This window comes from Drosophila mauritiana, chromosome 3L (assembly GCF_004382145.1).
Source record: "Drosophila mauritiana strain mau12 chromosome 3L, ASM438214v1, whole genome shotgun sequence".
NCBI lineage: Eukaryota > Metazoa > Arthropoda > Insecta > Diptera > Drosophilidae > Drosophila > Drosophila mauritiana.
This window is the reverse complement of record NC_046669.1, coordinates 2,100,215-2,118,845: the sequence shown is the minus strand read 5'-3', so window position 1 is coordinate 2,118,845 and position 18,631 is coordinate 2,100,215. Positions and strand designations below refer to the sequence as shown.

The following is an 18,631-nucleotide window of genomic DNA, read 5'->3' as shown; positions in this document are numbered from 1 at the left end:
TATCCCCGTTTATTTTGTTCATTTTGCCGCTGATGTGAAGCCTTTAATCAAACAACGGGCTATGAATAATTTTATGACTGGAAATTATTTTTATCTAAACAATGTCAGTCTAAGAACAGAAGCCAGCGCAATTACTCAAGTTCAACGAGTTCCATGAAAGTTATTAGCCAATCCCAGGACATCACGGAACAGCAGGCAGCCAGAGAAAGACAGACAGACGGAGAGACAGAGAGAGGGAAATTCAAATAGGGATAGAGACGGAGATAGGGCAAGCGACAGAGACGGCAATAACGCCTGGCTGCAGCTTTTATTTGCCAGCAGATAAGATTTATGCATCCATCACAAAGATAGGTGTTTTTTTGTAGTCGCATGTATTTCGTTTGTACACAGCAAGAAACTTTAAGAAATATTTAAATCAAACAAGAAGAAGGTACCTCCATAATCCTTTGTTTTTAACTTAAAGGTGATTATTATTTATTGATTAGCTAGTAACTTTTAAATCATAATACTACAGTAAATGGACTATATTTTTTTTAAGTGCACCACCGTGTGTGACAGTTGAAGTTTAATAAACAAGAACGGCTGCGAAGGAGTGACAGTATGTATATGATAAAACAACAAAAAAAAACCCAACTACAGGCCATTCACGTCGGCATAAAAAAGGTTATGGAGAAAAACCTATACTCCCATCCTAGCTTCAAATTGCCCACTTTTTCTGGACTTTTTATGCAACCCTATAAATAAAGCAATAACATCATTTTGAAGTATCTCATTACGTGTCATGAGTGCGCCACTGCCATTTTTTACGACTCCAGCCCATTTTCACTCTCGTACTTTTGGCCGAGCAGAAGTTCGAGTTGAAAGCCAAGACGACGGCCTGCCATTTATGCAAAACTTTCTCCTACAGTCACTTTCGGGCAATTAGTTTTTTCTCCCCCCTGACCGACGCACACATTACAGATATCCGCAGGGCCATTTCCTCCTACACTTCGCCAGCCTTCCTTGTGGGTCATCAAAATGATGGTCAACTATCAAATGGCCAGGCACACATTTGCACAGCTGCCGCAATTAGCACGTTTCACACATTGATTCCTGGCCATGGACGCCCATGGAAACCCAGGGAAGCCAACCATCCGATTGCCATGTGCCAAGTGGAAACTTGAGTGGGCCAAATGATGTGATGGGTTATTAAAATGCCTTGCCTCCCTTCCCCGCTCGACCATCTCTCTACATCTCTTATAATTATTAATTATGTAATAAGTCGAATGGATGGACATTTGCTGAGCCCGGATTCTATTTGGCTTTGGGATTGGGATTCCGCTCGGCCACTCCAGTTGCGGCCAAGAAAATCGGCAAGGAGATGGGACGGATGGCCCAACGGAAGCTCATTTGGCATTTTAAGTAACGTTGATGGCTTGGATGGCAAGGAAATTTGAGCTTCGCATAAGTCTTTGACCGGAAATGAACATTCAAAGTTGTGTATTATTCAGAATTAAATTAAAACTAAATTGAAGGGAAATTATTATATTTGATGTTTTATATAGGGAATATGAGCAGAGCTCATAGCTCAGAGTTTTCAGAAATGTGAAAAGGGGAAAGTTACTTCATATGAACAATACATTTATTAAGCAGATTGAAAAGTTTAAAGTTACAGCAAAAAGTAGTCGCACAACTTTTCGAAAATCTGTTCCTGTGCAAGTCTAATGTCTTATCTCCTTTTTTCATTTACCAGACCGCCCAAAGGACTTTTTACCACTCCCCAAATGAACTTCTTGCCTCGATTCAAACATATTCGTTTCGCTTCCGTCTCATCCTCGTGGCTCCTTCTTCCTTCCATTATTATTGTGATGACGCTCCACATAGTCGTACAACATCTCAGTAATTTGCATAAAATTTCAATTTTATTTATTTTATAGCCCCCGGAACAATAATGTCCAACGAGATGCGCGATAGGAACAATGCTCATTTAAGTTTTCGTCAGCAGAAATTTTGTCATGTCGCCCCACTTTCTCAATTTAAAGTTTAAGTACGGGTAATATTAGAATTGCATTTATTGAGGAAAATACCCAAGAAATTGTTGATTTTCAGCAGCGACATGGCATGACTTTTTGCACCGCTGGGTGCTGTCTAGACTGGCCAAAGAAACCCTTGGACAGGACCTCAGTTCAGCTCACTTACACTCGCGCACACTCACACATGGGGCACGTGCCTGACAGCAGCAGCCAGGATCCCAATGATGATGACGACGACCTCCTGCCTGTCATCGTCACATCTGCAATTGTCGCCAAGGAGAAGTCGTCCAACTGACACAATAATACACTGCTACTGGGAAAAGGTCCTAAAGTGAGAAATGCTATCTCAAGACAGAGCAGAGGAAAATCCAGATCAGTAACTTGAGCTGTTAATCAAAGGTTTCCTTTCACTTACAAAATCTTCGTCCCTGTGCCCTTGCAACAGATGAAATTGTTTTCTCTGTAAGCTCAGCAACTAGGTAGGCATTAAAAAGTGGAAAAGGCGCTCGCTGTCAGGACTTTCCGAGGCGAAAACGCTTCAAGAGTGACAGGACATCAGCGCTGAGAGGGGTTTGCAGCAGTGGCTGTGGCATGCGTGCAAATGCCTTGCCACTTACTTAGTTGCGATCAAGTTGGGCCGAAAAGTTTACATTCTGCACTTAAATGTGCGCCGACAATCAAAAGTGAGGCAAGTTTTTTGGGGGAGAGTGTAAGTTCATGAATTTGTTGCATGTTCACATGTTCCTTTATGTGAATACATACATGGGGTAAGGAAGTCCTGCCGTTCCGCCTTTTGGTTTAGTTCAGTTTAAAAACTTTTCCCACAGGCTATGTAAAAAGCGAACCTAAAAGTTGCAGTTTGATCGAAAGTTCAACATCCTGCAACAAAATTGTGTTGGTATATGTTCATATCGCTTTGAGTTCAAGTTTAGTAAAGAAATATGATTTTATTTACTTATACATGACTTACTTCTTTAGCGATGCCCATACTTGAAATTTCTATTAAAGTTGTGATTCTTAAATACATAAATATGCCCCATTTGGATTTAGATTTAAAGGGTATTTGCTACACTTCAGTTGGCAAATTCAGTTTGGCTTTCTCTTATTTTTTTGCTAAAATTTCCTCGCAGCAATTTGCTGCATGCTTTGCAGGCAAATTAGCGAGCAGCATCCTTCCTGTTCACATTTGGTGTTTCGCCTGCTCCGCAGTCCGCTTGAGTAACAAAATATTTGCGAAACAAATTAAAATTTACATTGATACCAAAATAAACCAACCGACGAGTGAACATTCGAAATAAAATGCTGCGGAAGAATGGGGAAAACAAAGTTCTTGTGCTGCTGCTGCACTTGATGTTGATGTTTTTGAGTGAAATTACACGGCCATCGCCATCGGCAAACAGAGAGCAACGAGCCAAGAATTGGTGGGGAAAACGCCAGAAAGTGGAATAAAAGTAAATGCAAATGCAACGCAAATAAACAATCCGAAGGATGCAGCGAACGTGCGGTAACTTTTGCCCGCCACTGTGGCACGTTTCGCTGGAAATACTTGCGGCATCGTTCGCTTTGCTCATTTATTCATTTCAGTTGTTTTACTTTTTTCATCTACCCATCTTGCTTTGTTTCTTTCCGATCGTAATTTGGCCAAAATACTTGGACATTATCTTGATCGCAATCACACACGGCGGGACAACAGTGCGTATGCTTAACTTTAGTCTTTTCAGTGGGAAACAGCACTCTGGAGATGCGTCGTAGATAAAAAGTTTAATTGAATTTCATGCAAATTGCATTCATGAATTTGTTTTTAATTAGAAAAGTTGCCAGATCTTCAGGCAGCAGGACTATGAATATGAAGTAGTGGACCCAAAAGCGAACGGGTCAGGCAAAATATTTGCACATCTAAGTGACTTGGCTGCAATTTTACAGATGAAATGTCGAGGATTTATGCTTTTCTCAGCTTGTCACACACAAATTCGACCCCAATTAAAACCGAAATAGACCCCGACAATTCGGGGTCAGTTCTCGGCAAAGAGACATGTAGCAATGAGAGATTGTAATTAGATTGAAAGTTGAGCTGTGTTTGTGACATTTTGTCGAGTTCAATTACTGGTCAAAATGTTAAAAGTTGATGCAGACAGCCCACAACAAACACACACAGATAAATTGGCAAACGCCAGGCTCTAAAAACTGAATCAAAAAGTAAACTTTGAATGGCAAACTTTTTCAACTGCAATCTCCAATTACAAACGGGGGATCAACAAAATGTGCAGAGGCCAGTATAATTTCTGAATGCCCCACAGTTTTCGGAAGCCCAACAGAGAATCCAATTCTCCATGGCCCCCCTCGGAATTCTCTCAGTAGTTTCCCTTCGGGTTAAAAGTAGGGTAAAGCCACCTACGGAATTTGGTAGCAGAGGCAGCAGTTGCAGGAGTTAACCAAAAACGGAAATTTATGACCAGACAAGATCCGATATACGGTAACAACACAGTTGAGGGAGCAGTCTCACATGGTAGGTGGGAATTATGGGTGGGTCCCTGCATTTTTGATAGTCCGCACACTTGCAAAAATATATTGAACGTATTTCAAATAGTAATTCTTATTGTTATTTCTTATAAGCAGTTTGAAGTTAGCAACAAGTCAATCTTGGTTGGAATACTCAGTGATTCTTGACTTCCTGTCGCCGAATAATAATTGCTCTGATTATTGTGACTTAAAAGAAATATTTTTTTTAAATGTAGCTACTTTTTTCCGCTTGTGCACACAATTGCTTTGGCATTACGCACAAGTGCAGTGCGTTTTTGGGTTGGGCAACCGTAAATTACGATTGCCGGTTGCGCTGGGGTTGGCTCAAGTGCGAAATGCTGGCCGGGGTTTGAGTCGCCTTCGAGGCTTCGATAAACCCCGGAGGACAGTACTACACCAGCTGGCCATAAATCGAAAGATTTGAATTATGAAATCGTCCTTTGTGCCGCCCTTGCAAATTGAGTGCGAGGCAATTGAGTTCTCGTAGCGAGCGGAATGTAAACAATCGCTTATTCCGCCTGTCAAGTGCCACGCCCCTTCCTGCTGCCATTAGTCAGCGTATGACAATGCATAAATTATGCGAATTATTTATTAAGCGCCAGTAGAAACATTTGGCCACAAATAAACGAATAAGGCCGAAAGTAAAACAAAGTCGTGGGGCCAAATCCTCAAGAAGAGGCGCCAGAGAAGGCGAACTCATTGCGGTAATAATCATAAATTTTGTGGTTAATTAATTTATTGGCACTGAGTCGAAAAACGTGCCATTTGACTTTTGATTGTGGCTCATATGGGCACTTGATTAACCAAATATAAAAACAAGAAATTGCATACTTAGGTGGGCGGTGGGTGGGGAAATTCATAAATCTTTGAGGTGTGACCTTGGTAATCAAGTGGATTAATCTAAATGATTTTATATTGAGTAGTTTTGTGTAATGGATAGCTCAATTTCATGAGTATAAAATAATTAAATGCCATTTAAGCTGGGATATTATATGTTCTTTTTCTTGATATTTTAATCAAATTTGCACAGCGTACCTGAAATCTCCGTTTCTTTTAATTAATACAGCCAAGGCTTGGGATCTCAAAATTCAGCAACAAATATCATGCCAGAAATCTCCGGTTTACATTCGTAATTCTGTGGAATTTTTAATTGTAAGGTGGATGTGTGTCCGTGTAAGTCTAACCGACAAAACTGCACGTGAATTCAAATGCAAATTTGCAGCTCTGCTGTATAATTAGAGGAAATACAATTATTTATACACACATGCAAATGCAAACACCCTCGCTCTTATGTATGTGCTGGTATAATAGTCAAATTCATTAGCCAAAGAAATGCTGTTAAGCCCGCACACCCAGAAAAATGCACCGACTGAAACATTCTGGCTCAAATAATTCATTTGAATTAGACCCGCAGAGCCGTGCAAAAGCTGTGAAAACCAGGGAAAACCAGGAAAAAACAGGGAAAACCCGGGAAAACTCCATGGAAACCGCCACAAACGAAAATGATTTCTTAATGCAATTCCTCACACACTCGAGTATTTTTGTTCATCTATTGTTCGGGCTTAAATCTCGCTCGCTCTTTGGGTCTAAAGAAATTCCGGCTAAAAAAGCAAAATAGCAACACATAGAAAGCATAATAGCCGGGATGCCCGACATTCCCCCGCCGCTTTTCCTGCCATTTTCCATGGATTTTTCTCCTTTTTTCGGCAGATGCATGCGTATCAGCTCGAGACTTCCGGCGGTGTCTTTGTGAAGCTGATCCCCGGCTCAAGTTTTTTTTCGCCGGTAGCTGCGCTGACAGGTTGAAAGCATCATATATAGTACTCTACCGTACACTGCTACAATATTTACCCATCATCTTCACATATTATATTTTAGATAAACTAACCATTTCAGAGATATAACCGTATAGAGATAGCAATTCAGTTTGAAAGGATACAAACGATACGACTAAACATTCTTCAAGTGTATCCTTTATTTATTTATTTACTTTTTGGGAGCAAGAAAGAAGAGGGGAAATGGGCAACCCTTTTTCCTCGTTCAGCACAACTATCATTGGGTATCATAAATATTTATCAAACCGTAGGTGAGCTGCTGTCCCACTTAAGGTGACCCGAAAAACCGAAGGACATCCGGTTGAAAGAAAAAGAATTTAATTTAATTTGCATACGTTAAGTGGGCGAGGCAATTAAAGCCACGCGGAGAAAGCTCGAAGGACAAAGGACTTTGCGCGCCCTTTTGATTGAGACGTGAAAGGAGCCGCGCCAAGGGACAAAAGAAAATTGGGTGAAAAGTGGGAAATCATAATTGGCCTCCAAATGCTTGAACTCAATTATGTGCGCACAATTTTTGGGCCACGACGACAACGACGACATTGCCTTGCTGCCGTTGACAGGCAAATTATGGATTCAGATTCAAGGCCAGTACACGCACCAATTTCGCCAGTGAAATGGCACTTTCACTTCGGGGGAGAGCTCGGGACAATTTGCATAGCCCCCTCTGCCTGGGGAAAATTACACAACAGGAAGGCGTAGTGGGGCGAGTGGGGGGAAGGTGATGTCATGACCCCAGCAGACATGATAAATTACTCAGACATAAACTTAAGATAAATCATGGCTGCAGCTTCTTGCACACCCGATCTAAATGCATAAGGAAATTTGGCCAAATGCAAATTAAGCTTTGATACTGATGCATAAGGCATCAGATATTGCTGCATACAATAGCCACATCCAGTCGAGGGGAAAGACAGCGGAAGGGAATCACACTTGGGTGACAGACAGCCGGGCAGGATGAAGTTCGTCTGAAATGGAAAGGAACATAAAGTACACACAGAAGAACTACTTTTGTGTAACATATACAGTTGATAGAAGGATATAGGCACATCGTCCTGCATTAAAGCAAAGAACTACTCTCTTATGGATTAGTCAAAAAAGAAACAAGCAGGTATCTTCGACTCCAATGAATTTTTGCAGGTAAACGTCGCCAAAGTCCTTACAGAAAAATGGAAAAACGTGCTCGTTGGTGTTCAAAAAAAAGTTCGAGGAAAAAGCTGAACTTCAACCAGGCACATGACCACCACTCCAGGCCAGCATGGCGTAACCGAGTGCATCGATGTGGACACGGCAAGTGGAAAACTCGATTCTACCTGAGAGTCACGTAGTAATCGACACATTCCCAAAATCCCACAGCAGTTTATTGAGACCGGACGTCGATGACCGACCATCAGGTGGTCCAAGCTGGGCAAAGTCACGATACAGAAGAAAGTGGTGATTTTGCGTTTGCAACTGATAAGAGGATCATCGCCCGAATTTAAAAAACCAAATGCAAATACATAACAGCACAGTTGAATTGTGTTTGTTTACCTACACCACCCAAAATTGTTCCCTTACCTCAGAAGTATATTATTAGATTATTAAGTGCGTTGAGTGCGTCGTGCGTCCAAAAATTCGCTCTTCGACCTTAACCCACGAATACCTATGGGCGAATTGGAGCACGAAACCGAAGCAAGTTAAATTTATGTAAAAAAAAATTAAAAACAAATAAAATAAATAAGCGTAGCTATGTTTTTGTCTTGTTTAATTTGATTCCACAGTACTTTTTTCAACATATTTAATTTATTTTTAATATGTTTTGCTATAATGGGTTAATTCCGTTTTTTTTCCGCCTGACTACTGCTTTCTGTCTCATTTTTGCTCATTAAGGAATTTCTCAGATTTTATATTGCTGTGGTGATCATGCTGATCATTGTCACAAAAACAATTTAGTCGCTAAAAAGCCGTCGAAGTTGCAAGTCGTTGCTAAAAATTTTGGCAATTCACATGGTTTGATGTGATATGAAGATAGTAAAGATAATACTCGGTCAAAATAACTGGAACAAATCTTAGCATTCAAGGCTGTTTGAGACGTCAGAAACGGTTGTTTGTAAAAGAATGAAAAAAGCATATTATTAGCTAATTACATTTTCGGTGGAAGAAATTACAAAAGTGCAAAGAAACAATGGATGTAAGTAATCAAAACAAAAAACAGAAAATTGTGTACTTATGCAAGTGGAGTATTTCATACTCTTGCATGTAGATTATCCCTCAAAAATGGATTTTAAATTGAATAATTATTTTTTCTATAATTTAGAAACGCCTGCAGTACGAAGAGGTGATAATTCCAGCACCTTGGGGTCACATAGCAGGCCGTTGGTATGGCAATCGAGCTGATAGACCCATTTTGGCAATTCACGGGTGGCTGGACAATCTGGGAACCTTCGATCGGCTGATTCCCCTGCTTCCCGACTACATAGGCGTGCTGTGCATCGACCTACCCGGACACGGTAGATCTTCCAGGCTTCCGCCGGGTGTGCCCTACAACGTCTACGACTATGTGTTCATCATACCGAGGGTGATGAAGGAGTTCGGCTGGTCCAAGGTCTCCTTAATGGGTCATTCCCTCGGAGGAGTGATGAGCTTCATGTACGCGGCCATGGCGCCAAGCACAGTCGATATGATTATATCGCTGGATGTACTGCTTCCGCGGAGGATCGAGGATCCCAGCAAGTTGACCAAGGACATAGAAGGTTATTTGCTGGAGGAGAGGCGACAGGCCGATGGCACCGAACATGAGCCGCCATCGTTCACCTTGAGTAAACTGCGTCAGACGCTCGCCAGGAACAGCAACAACTCGGTGCCGCAACACCTGGCCGATCACATGCTCCACCGCCAGGTGGCCAAGTCACACATGTACCCGGAGAAGGTATTCTTCTCCAGAGATGGGCGTGTAAAGTTCTACCACATATTCGACATTGAAAACGGACTCGCTCTTGAAATGGCGAGGCGCATTGAGAAGAAGCCCTATCTGGTAATCAAGGGATCCCTTTCGCCATTTGTGGGACCCCGATGTGACGAAACGATGTCCATTCTGTCCCAGGATAACCCCAACTTTGAGTTCTACGAGGTGGAGGGCGGCAAGCATCATGTACATCTTCATGCCGCCGAGGAGTGTGCCCGCTACATCGTTCCCTTCATCCGAAATCACAGACCTCCAAGAAGCAGCAAACTTTAATGAGCTATTTGAGTTGTAGGAAGCACATTTTTGGGAATAGTAAAATAAACTAAAAATTATGGAAAGATGCAGGGTACAATTAGGTCGTCACTAGGCCACCCCTGCAAACCTATGAACACCTGTTTCCCCTGCTTTTAGATTGTATTGTGCGTTTTGTAATCAAAAAGCTTTTACCATATGTGGGAAGCTTTTTTAAGTGTATCTCGATTACCGATATCGTAAACATTACCGCCAAAAAGCAGCAGCAACATCAAAATTGAAAGAAGTTGATCACTGATTGTTAAAGCAGAAAGACGTTTGTAACGCCGTGTGCTGCATAAACTAAGGAAAATGTTTAGCCACCTTCCAGTTACCGATGTAAGTGAGCAATTCTGTATAGAATTTCATAGAAATTTCATTTCATGGAAATTTCTGCAGTGCAAAGAGCTGAAAATTCCAGCACCATGGGGATACATTTCGGGAAGATGGTATGGAAATCGAACGGAACGCCCCATCCTGGCACTGCACGGATTTATGGACAACCTGGGCACCTTCGATCGCCTGGTGCCACTGCTACCCGATCACGTGGGAGTGTTCTGCATCGATTTACCAGGACATGGAAGATCCTCGCCCCTGCCACTAGGAATTCGCTATGATGTGTACAACGACGTGTTCATTATTCCGCGGATTATGAAGCATTTTGGCTGGGAGAAGGTTTCGCTCATGGGACACTCACTGGGCGCCTTTTACAGTTTTATTTACGCGACAATGGCACCCGATACTGTGGACATGGTCATTTGCATAGACTGTGTGCTGCTGCCGAAATTCGACAGTGACATTGCCCTCGAAAGCTTCCGCAGAAACCTGGACCAGCACATGGTGCAGGATGAGATGATGGCGAGCGGCAATCTGCGGGAGCCACCCAGTTACAAGCTGCCAAAATTGGAAATGGCAGTCGCCAATGGCACGCTGAGCTCGGTGACCCCCGAGTTGGCCCAGCACCTGCTCCACCGCCAGGTGAAGGAGTCAGGACTGAATCCGGATTCGTATTACTTATCCATAGATAGACGGATCAAGTTCTACAACTACTGGGACATTGGTGCGGAACTGGGTGCCGATATGGCCAGGGGAGTTGGAAAGAAGCCCTTTCTCATTATCAAGGGATCCATGTCGCCCTTTCTGGGTCCTCACACTGACGAAGCCGTTTCCATTTTGGCCCAGGATAACCCACACTTTGAGTTCTACGAAGTGGACAACGGCACCCATCACGTTCACCTGCGATTCCCCGAGGAGTGTGCGAAGTACATGTGCCCCTTTATTCAGTACCATCGGCCTCCGTCGAATGCAACTCTGTACCAAGGAAAGTTATAGTCAAACCGCAAATAATTTAGTTTTAATAGCATAAGCATGAATTCCGATCTTGGGATCGCGAGTTTAATCTAAGAATGTGCAGTAATCAATGTTAAGATTACAGTCATTAGTACTGTGGCTGTATTAATGAATAGTGGTTACGCTTTTTTCATTTCGAAAAGTAATAAAAGTGTAGCCACTTTGTTTATTAATAGACGGTATTTTTAAGTTGGCAAATAATCTCTACAAGCACTTAACGTGCTTTTATAGGCTTTTTGGTTTATGCGGTGGTGTTCATAATCTTAGCAGATGACTTTGATTAGATGCACCACAATTTAAGTCAATTGAGAAGAAATACGGATACAGACCAGTGTATCAATATCATTTTCGACTAACATTCGGATTATAAAATCCAAATATTTGGACCTTCCTTTGAGATAAAAAGTAATATTTAAATGCAACAGATCTCACATTGCCATTCGCCCCGAAACACTCGAAAGCTTTTTCTCTCATCGAAAGCTTATTCATGTTTTTGTTATTCGACCTCGGCAAGTCAACTTAAGCGCTCGCGAATTGCTAGATATTTGTATTTTAATAAATGAAGAATAAACTAATGTACATAAAAAATAGTTAACAACAACTTGGTGTGATAAAGAACACGAAGATTATTCTATGGATTTTATACACTAAGTTGTAGTAAGTTGTAGAAAGAACTCGTGAGAAAATACCACTTAGAACACAATCTTATCTCGCTCTCTTCAATATTACTTAAGAGTTTTAATAGAGAATAGAAAGATCTCTTTATGTTTTAAGTTTGAATAATAGCAAACCCAACTTAAGATAATATGTTAGTTTGCGCCAACATGTTAAAGCAGAAGGACGAGTAGAAATTTAAACGGAATACAAATAATTGAGAGCAAATTAAGATAAGAAAAGGCAGTACTACTTGAATTAAGAGCAATGGGAACTTTGTCACTGAGCGATGTAAGTACATTAATAACTTTTACCCTCCAATTATTAATTTGTTACGTTAAGTATAAGTCAACCATTTGTTGCTAATAATTACAAGTGAATAATACAGTTTGTGCCTTTTCCAGTTCGAAGCTGTGAAGATTCCAGTACCCTGGGGTCACATTTCTGGACGTTGGTACGGAAATCGGAACGAGCGACCCATCTTGGCGATTCACGGATGGCTGGACAACCTGGGAACCTTTGATCGGCTGATTCCCCTCCTACCTGACTATCTAGGAGTACTCTGCATCGATCTGCCAGGACATGGAAGATCCTCGCACTTGCCACCGGGAACGTACTACAGTGTGTACGAGTACGTGTTCACAATTCCACTGGTGATGAAGGAGTACGGATGGTCAAAGGTCTCTCTCATTGGACACTCACTGGGCGGAGTCCTATGCTTCATTTACGCCTCCCTTGCTCCTCACACCGTCGATATGATAGTCTCCCTGGACATACTGCTTCCCTTGAGAACCGAAATAGATTACATGGCCCTGAGTGTAGAGAAACAACTAGCGAATGTTGAGCTACAGAAGCTGGGAAATTATAGTGAGCCGCCCTCCTACACCCCCACCCAGTTGGGAAAGGTGCTGGCCAGGGGAAGCTTTAATTCCGTATCCCCGGACCTGGCAAAGCACCTGCTCCACCGCCAGTTGGCCAAGTCAAAACTGTACCCCGAACGGTTCTACTTCTCGAGGGATATTCGAGTAAAGTACTACCACTACATACACATCGACGATGGTCTGGGGGCAGAAATGGCGAGGCGGATCATCAAGAAGCCATATCTAATCATTAAGGGCTCCTTGTCACCATATCTCTCCGACCGCAACAAAGAGGTTATGTCGATTTTGGCCAAGGATAATCCGCACTTTGAGTTCTACGAGGTGGAAAACGGCACCCATCACCTGCATCTGCACGCCGCCGAGGAATGCGCCAGTTACATTGTGCCATTCATCCAGCATCACAGACCTCCTGCGCTGACCTCCTGGGCTGTGGCCGGAAAGGATGACAGATCGAGGAAACCAAAGGGATTTCTCACATGGACCAACAAAAAGCGCAGCAAGTTGTGATAATAATACACTGTATCATTACTTGTAGAGGTTGTAAAGTTTGAGAACGTGAACACACGACAAGTATTAAATTTAAACTATCATATTAAACAATATGTTTTTGGATAATTACATTTTACACATTGTAGATAACCTGATAAGATCATCGAACTATCTGTTACATCCGTATAACGGGAAATTCTAAAAAGCATAACGTAATTCCATCGCTTAAGGCAGATACTAAAGATAATTGTGGAAGTGGTACCACAATGACTGGACCCAGTCTAATAATCAAAGTGCAAAGGGCAATCGTCTTATGTGAACTTTGTCTTTAGGCGAGTGAGTAAGCAAATAAATAAAATCATAACAAACGGTGATAAGAACAATTGGACCATGCCACCCTCGTAATGCTTTTTCGGTGAACTTTGGTAATTAGCATAGTGCCAGCTACAATTTTTGATTAAATTTTTACAATATTTTGAAGTTTTTCGGAAAAATAGGTATTCAACAAGCTCGTAATACCACAAAAAATGTAACAAATTTTAAAAAGATATTTTCACCCTGAACAAGCGCGAATGTTAAAAAAGCTTCAAATTGGAAATACTCTTAATCAGCTGTTTGAAAAACAAATTGTTCGCTCTCTTAAAATTGATGATTTGTTTCGCGCCAAAAAAAGGTACTCTTTATTTCGGCGTGATTACTCTTTAGTTCGCTTTCGAAAGTGAAAAAACAATATTAGTAATTAGTCGTAGATCAGCTGTTGTAGCCGAAAGAGGTGTGATCACCGAATGGCCGAGTTTGCAGGTGTTTAGATACTTAAGATAACACGCGGTGCCTTCATTTCTGGATTTCGTACCAATTTACAGACGGGCAAAGGTCAGCAGACCACCAATCAATATGGGAACTATGTCTCTAAGCGATGTGAGTATGCCAGAAATAATATTATAGACAAAATAGCTAGATAAGCGACCTTTACCCGTTGCGGCAAATTTTGTTTACAGTGCAGAAACTGAAAGTGTGTAGTAAAATTCTTAAATTCAGAGTGTTTTTGATAAAAATGGTAACCAGCATTGCTTTTTTGTAGTTCAAGGAGGTTAAAATACCGGCACCTTGGGGTCACATCTCCGGACGTTGGTATGGTAATCGAACGGAGCGACCGATCTTGGCGATTCACGGATGGCTGGACAATCTGGGAACCTTCGATCGCTTGATTCCCCTGCTTCCCGACTACATAGGAGTGCTGTGCATCGACCTACCCGGACATGGAAGATCCGCTCGCATTCAGCCTGGAATGCACTACGCCGTCAACGATTACGTGTTAATCATTCCTCGAGTGATGCAGGAGTACGGCTGGTCGAAGGTCTCATTGATGGGCCACTCATTGGGTGGCATCATAAGCTTCATTTACACATCGTTGGCACCACATACAGTGGACATGGTCATCTCACTGGACATATTGCTGCCCTGGACACCGAGCCCCAAAACGTTTATTAAAACTTTGGCCCACAGCTTGGAAAAGCACCTGGTGGAAGAGGATCGTCAGGAGGAGGGTAACCTGCACGAGCCTCCCTCCTACACCCTCGCACAGCTGAACAAGGTCCTCGCCAAAGGAAGTTACAACTCGGTGACCCCAGAGTTTGCCCAACACTTGCTTCACCGGCAGGTGTCGAAGTCGCAACTCTATCCAGACAGATTCTTCTTCTCCAGAGATGGACGAGTTAAATACTACAGCCTAACGCAAATGGAACCTGGATTTTCTGAGGCGTTGGCGAAGCGCATTCGGAGAAAACCCTACTTGATCATTAAAGGGTCAAGATCTGATTTTGTGGGAGTTAGAACCGAGAAGGCGGTCGCCATCTTACGCCACAACAATCCGCACTTCGAGTTTTACGAGGTGGAGGGAGGTACCCATCACGTTCATCTTCATGCCGCCGAGGAGTGTGCCCGCTACATAGTGCCCTTCATCCGACATCACCGACCTCCGGCACTCACTTCTTGGTCCTTGAGTGGCAAGGAGCAGCACCTAAGTGCCGAGGAGAAGCGGCGACAGCAAGAAAGATTCTTTAAAAGGAGCACACACGCAAAGAGCAAGCTGTGATGTATTTTAAACGAATCCCTGTGGTATAAAATTGGATATTCTATACTAATAAGATAGCTACATAGGAATAACTAGAGCATATATAATGCATCGTTTAGTAATGTTGAAATATGTTAAATCGTACGAACATATATATCTCAACAATTTGTATTACAGCTCAGGTTTAGCTACAAATCATTTTAATGATATTAATAAACCAAGACTGCAAACAGCAGCTCTCCAATAAGTTTTTAAACTGTTCGCATGGCAAATCCTTGCCGTCTTTAAATTAAAAGGACTCGTTTAGCCCATCGTACTCTTTAAATTGCAAACCTAGTATGACATTCCCCTACCAACTTACACTAAGTGTTCAATAATCGTTGCCAATTTCTCCAACTGCTGCGTAATTGTAGATTATTTCCTTAATGACGTCAATGACTCAGAAGGCAGTCCTACATATATGTACATATGAGGATGTATTTCCTTCCTTCAGGTTCTTGTTAGACAGTTTCCTTCTCCCCTGCTCTTATTCAACTTGCAATTTAAGCAATTTTAAGCAGCTTACAGCTTGAGCGCATTAGAACAATTAGCGCAGTCGATGCCACAGATATCGATGCCATGGAACAAAAAAAAGTTAAGCATCCCATGCCAATAGAAATGATATGTAGTCCTTGAAAGGGAACTCAAAATTTTCCTTACATCGAGTATGACAAGCTTAAATAGTTCAGAATCCGAGCTATAGCTAGTAATCAGTCAACCAAATGTATGCAAATTAAATTCCTAAAATTCCAGCGAAACTTTTCTGTCATCGGAAAAGTAGACTGCTTCATTGAAAATGTATTTTCCAGCAGGCGGAGTGGATTTTCGTTGCCTACCTTTAGGGCGACGCCTAGTAACGAAATGCGGGGAAATGCGATTATGGAGTGGGTGTGGAAACCGGAGTGGCATTTATTAATTTAAACACTTTGTTGTTACCCAGGAAGTTGATGAATTTTAAACATTGGTATCGCATAATTGTCTTGTCATTTGTTTTGATTGGCCCATATTAATATTTATGGAAGTAGCTTCTCCACTTTGTGTCATCGCTCGGCTGGCTAATTCAATCAATTAACTTTCGAGTGAAAGGCCCAGGGAATATAAGAAAATACAGGAAAATTCCCTCCTTACACTATCGATTTTGCCATTTCAGAGAATCAAAACTGCCCCCCAAACACACACGCGTACCACATACACGTGGCATATTTCGCCTGTAATCAGAGACGCCACGGGGTTCCCCCCATTCATTTTTTGGCGCTTCGAAGGTGGAAGCCATAAAGCCTTTACGGCATATGCCTAGATTTGCAAATTAAAGTGGGTTGGCCTGGCTGCCTGGCTGCCCGGCTGCCCGACTCGTGTGCACTCCAATTCCCTTTGAATGGGTGAGCAACTCGAACGCTTTCCGCCTCCGATTTCAGCAACAATTTCTTTTGGTGTGATATTGGGTTAAGCAGCCTTAAAGAGGTTAAGGAAATCGTTCGAGGAACGACGGATCTGCCGGTGTTTTGGTTTCGGGTTTCCCTGGCTAATGGCCGGGAAAGTTGATGAATTCGCGGGGCAACCTTGGGCGGCACTTAATGAAAGTGAAAGAAAGCCACCGTTTTCACTGGATTAACGTTGTTTCTGTGAAATGAAGATTTACGGGAATTCATCCAGGAAAGTTGCGCATACCTTAAATCAACTCGGCGTTAATTGCAAAAAGTTCCAAGAAATATTATAGGCAAACCGAAATCCCGCATTTGGGTTGCATGTTTTGGGATAAATATATTCTCAGAGGTCCTGTTTAATATTCACTGAATGAGGTAATTTACAAAAATAGAACGACAAAAAAATATGAAATACAGTTGAATGGGAAAACCTAGTTAAAGAAGATTTACCAACCATAAACTTTTGCCGCAAACGAGAAAAGTGTTCAAGGTGAAGTCCGTAAATTTTGCCGGCAAACTTTAAAGCGATTCTGGAGCACTTTCGATGCGGCATGCATACGTCCAATAAACATCACCTGGCACTCCTTTAGACGGGCCCATAAAACGGCCAGAACTACCACACTAAATGATTTAAAACGAGCCACGGACTGCCGAGACTCGAGACTCTCTGCTCCCTCGGCCTGATTGAAATGAATTGGTGGAAAACCCTTAAACCGAATGAATTATGCAGAGGCCTGGCGTGGGGCCTAATAAACCAAACTTAACGAAAACTGTTTAAAATGCGAGCCGGCCATCTCGAATATTTCCAGCTCGGTGCAATAAATCTGAGGCCACAAACTGCACTCGATTGCCCTGCCACATGCAACGTTCCCGCTTTTCTCAGCCAAAACGTGTGCGCAATTTTCGCAATTTTCTAATAGCCGTTAAAGCTGTCGAGGCAGGGGAATCCATTCCATTCCTCGTTCTCCGCCAGTAACATTAACAAAAACAAAAATAAAAAGGAAAACAGCAGCTTTTCACGTCCGATGATGCCCAGTTGCATGACTTCTTGTTTTTTGCTCGAACGGAAGTCCTTTCGACGCCATTTTGCGGTCGGCTATTGCAATTGAGTGCAGCCCTGACTTCATCAGCTTCCAGTTCGGCTCTCCCCAGCCCCCTAAAATCCCTCGAGGAGCTCAAGGATACGTGCCCGGGCACTCTGGCACGCACTTTAAGTTTCATTAAACAAAACCATCGCGCCTAGGCCTCCGAAGATTGCCTATAAATTCATGGGAGTCAGTGAAATGGAAAGCAAAATCTATGGCGGACGCAATTGGGTACAGTGTGCTGTCGGAAAACTAGATGCCATCTATACTTATAAACGAAATGCAGATAATAATTAATAATAATTAATTTTTTGTTAGATTAAATGTTTTTTTGTTAGTTAACTTTTAAATCATCTGTCGAAGCTTCACTGTATTTCTCGCCGTTTTCCGACACTGCTGACACAGCAGTGGAAATCCGTTTGCATTTCAGTGAGTCCGGGCTGTCGGGCGGGATTCCTATTGCCAGACCCACATTCCTTGGACGACCAATAAATCTGCAACAATTTACTTGTGATTGACATGTTTATAAGGGTCGTAACCCACAGAACCCCTTCCCTAGACCGTTTTTCCAGGGAGTGACCCTTTTCTGGTGGAGATGTTTGTTTTTGTCCCCTTTCATAAACAAGTGAAGCCTAAAACGGTTCTGGACTGCTCCTTTTTTTCATTTACCCCGCAAAGAGAAATAAATCTTTGATATTTGTGCTGTCAGGGAAGCATACTAAATATCCTTCTGCACTTTCCAGTACTTCTCCTTAGCGAGGCGGAAGATGTTGAAGTGGACAACAATTCCTGGCATTGTCTGCCAACTCCCAGCACACACAATTAAAAGTTCCCACGTCAAGGGATACATGAATAAAACAACAAAACGAGTGCGTGAGGCAGGAAATTTAACTGAATCGAACGGATAATACCCTAAAAAACAAAACAGAGAATTGAAAATTAATTAGGAATAAAAAGCATTTAATCACAACTTATCAACTTTAGAACTCGTATTTTAATGAACTCTCCAAATGATCATCCATTTAAATAAATTCCC

At 42.2% G+C, this 18,631-nt stretch overlaps 4 protein-coding genes across 4 annotated transcripts; all 4 read left to right on the top strand.

The window, feature by feature from the left end:
• Nucleotides 1-8,283: 8,283 nt before the first annotated feature.
• LOC117141512 (serine hydrolase-like protein) lies at nucleotides 8,284-9,693 on the top strand. The gene is made up of 2 exons (XM_033305002.1): nucleotides 8,284-8,534; nucleotides 8,661-9,693. Exons 1-2 carry the CDS (start codon nucleotides 8,529-8,531, stop codon nucleotides 9,579-9,581), a joined length of 927 nt encoding a protein of 308 aa, XP_033160893.1. The 5' UTR covers nucleotides 8,284-8,528; the 3' UTR covers nucleotides 9,582-9,693.
• A 69-nt stretch (nucleotides 9,694-9,762) lies between these two features.
• LOC117139160 (probable serine hydrolase) lies at nucleotides 9,763-10,931 on the top strand. Its single transcript, XM_033301318.1, has 2 exons — nucleotides 9,763-9,938; nucleotides 9,999-10,931. Exons 1-2 carry the CDS (start codon nucleotides 9,912-9,914, stop codon nucleotides 10,929-10,931), a joined length of 960 nt encoding a protein of 319 aa, XP_033157209.1. The 5' UTR covers nucleotides 9,763-9,911.
• A 531-nt stretch (nucleotides 10,932-11,462) lies between these two features.
• Nucleotides 11,463-13,099, top strand: LOC117140645 (probable serine hydrolase). Its single transcript, XM_033303685.1, has 2 exons — nucleotides 11,463-11,894; nucleotides 12,008-13,099. The coding sequence occupies exons 1-2, from the start codon at nucleotides 11,871-11,873 to the stop codon at nucleotides 12,989-12,991; spliced, it is 1,008 nt and encodes a 335-aa protein (XP_033159576.1). The 5' UTR covers nucleotides 11,463-11,870; the 3' UTR covers nucleotides 12,992-13,099.
• Nucleotides 13,100-13,805: 706 nt separating this feature from the next.
• On the top strand, nucleotides 13,806-15,079 carry LOC117140644 (probable serine hydrolase). Its single transcript, XM_033303684.1, has 2 exons — nucleotides 13,806-13,891; nucleotides 14,055-15,079. The coding sequence occupies exons 1-2, from the start codon at nucleotides 13,868-13,870 to the stop codon at nucleotides 15,066-15,068; spliced, it is 1,038 nt and encodes a 345-aa protein (XP_033159575.1). The 5' UTR covers nucleotides 13,806-13,867; the 3' UTR covers nucleotides 15,069-15,079.
• Nucleotides 15,080-18,631: the final 3,552 nt, after the last annotated feature.

Bases quoted from the DNA above. Each gene is read 5' to 3' on its own strand.
- LOC117140645 (XM_033303685.1), top strand. From the start codon at position 11,871: ATGGGAACTTTGTCACTGAGCGAT. The intron at 11,895-12,007 runs GTAAGTACATTA...TGCCTTTTCCAG, and splicing joins GAACTTTGTCACTGAGCGAT to TTCGAAGCTGTGAAGATTCC.
- LOC117140644 (XM_033303684.1), top strand. From the start codon at position 13,868: ATGGGAACTATGTCTCTAAGCGAT. The intron at 13,892-14,054 runs GTGAGTATGCCA...GCTTTTTTGTAG, and splicing joins GAACTATGTCTCTAAGCGAT to TTCAAGGAGGTTAAAATACC.
- LOC117139160 (XM_033301318.1), top strand. From the start codon at position 9,912: ATGTTTAGCCACCTTCCAGTTACCGAT. The intron at 9,939-9,998 runs GTAAGTGAGCAA...AAATTTCTGCAG, and splicing joins GCCACCTTCCAGTTACCGAT to TGCAAAGAGCTGAAAATTCC.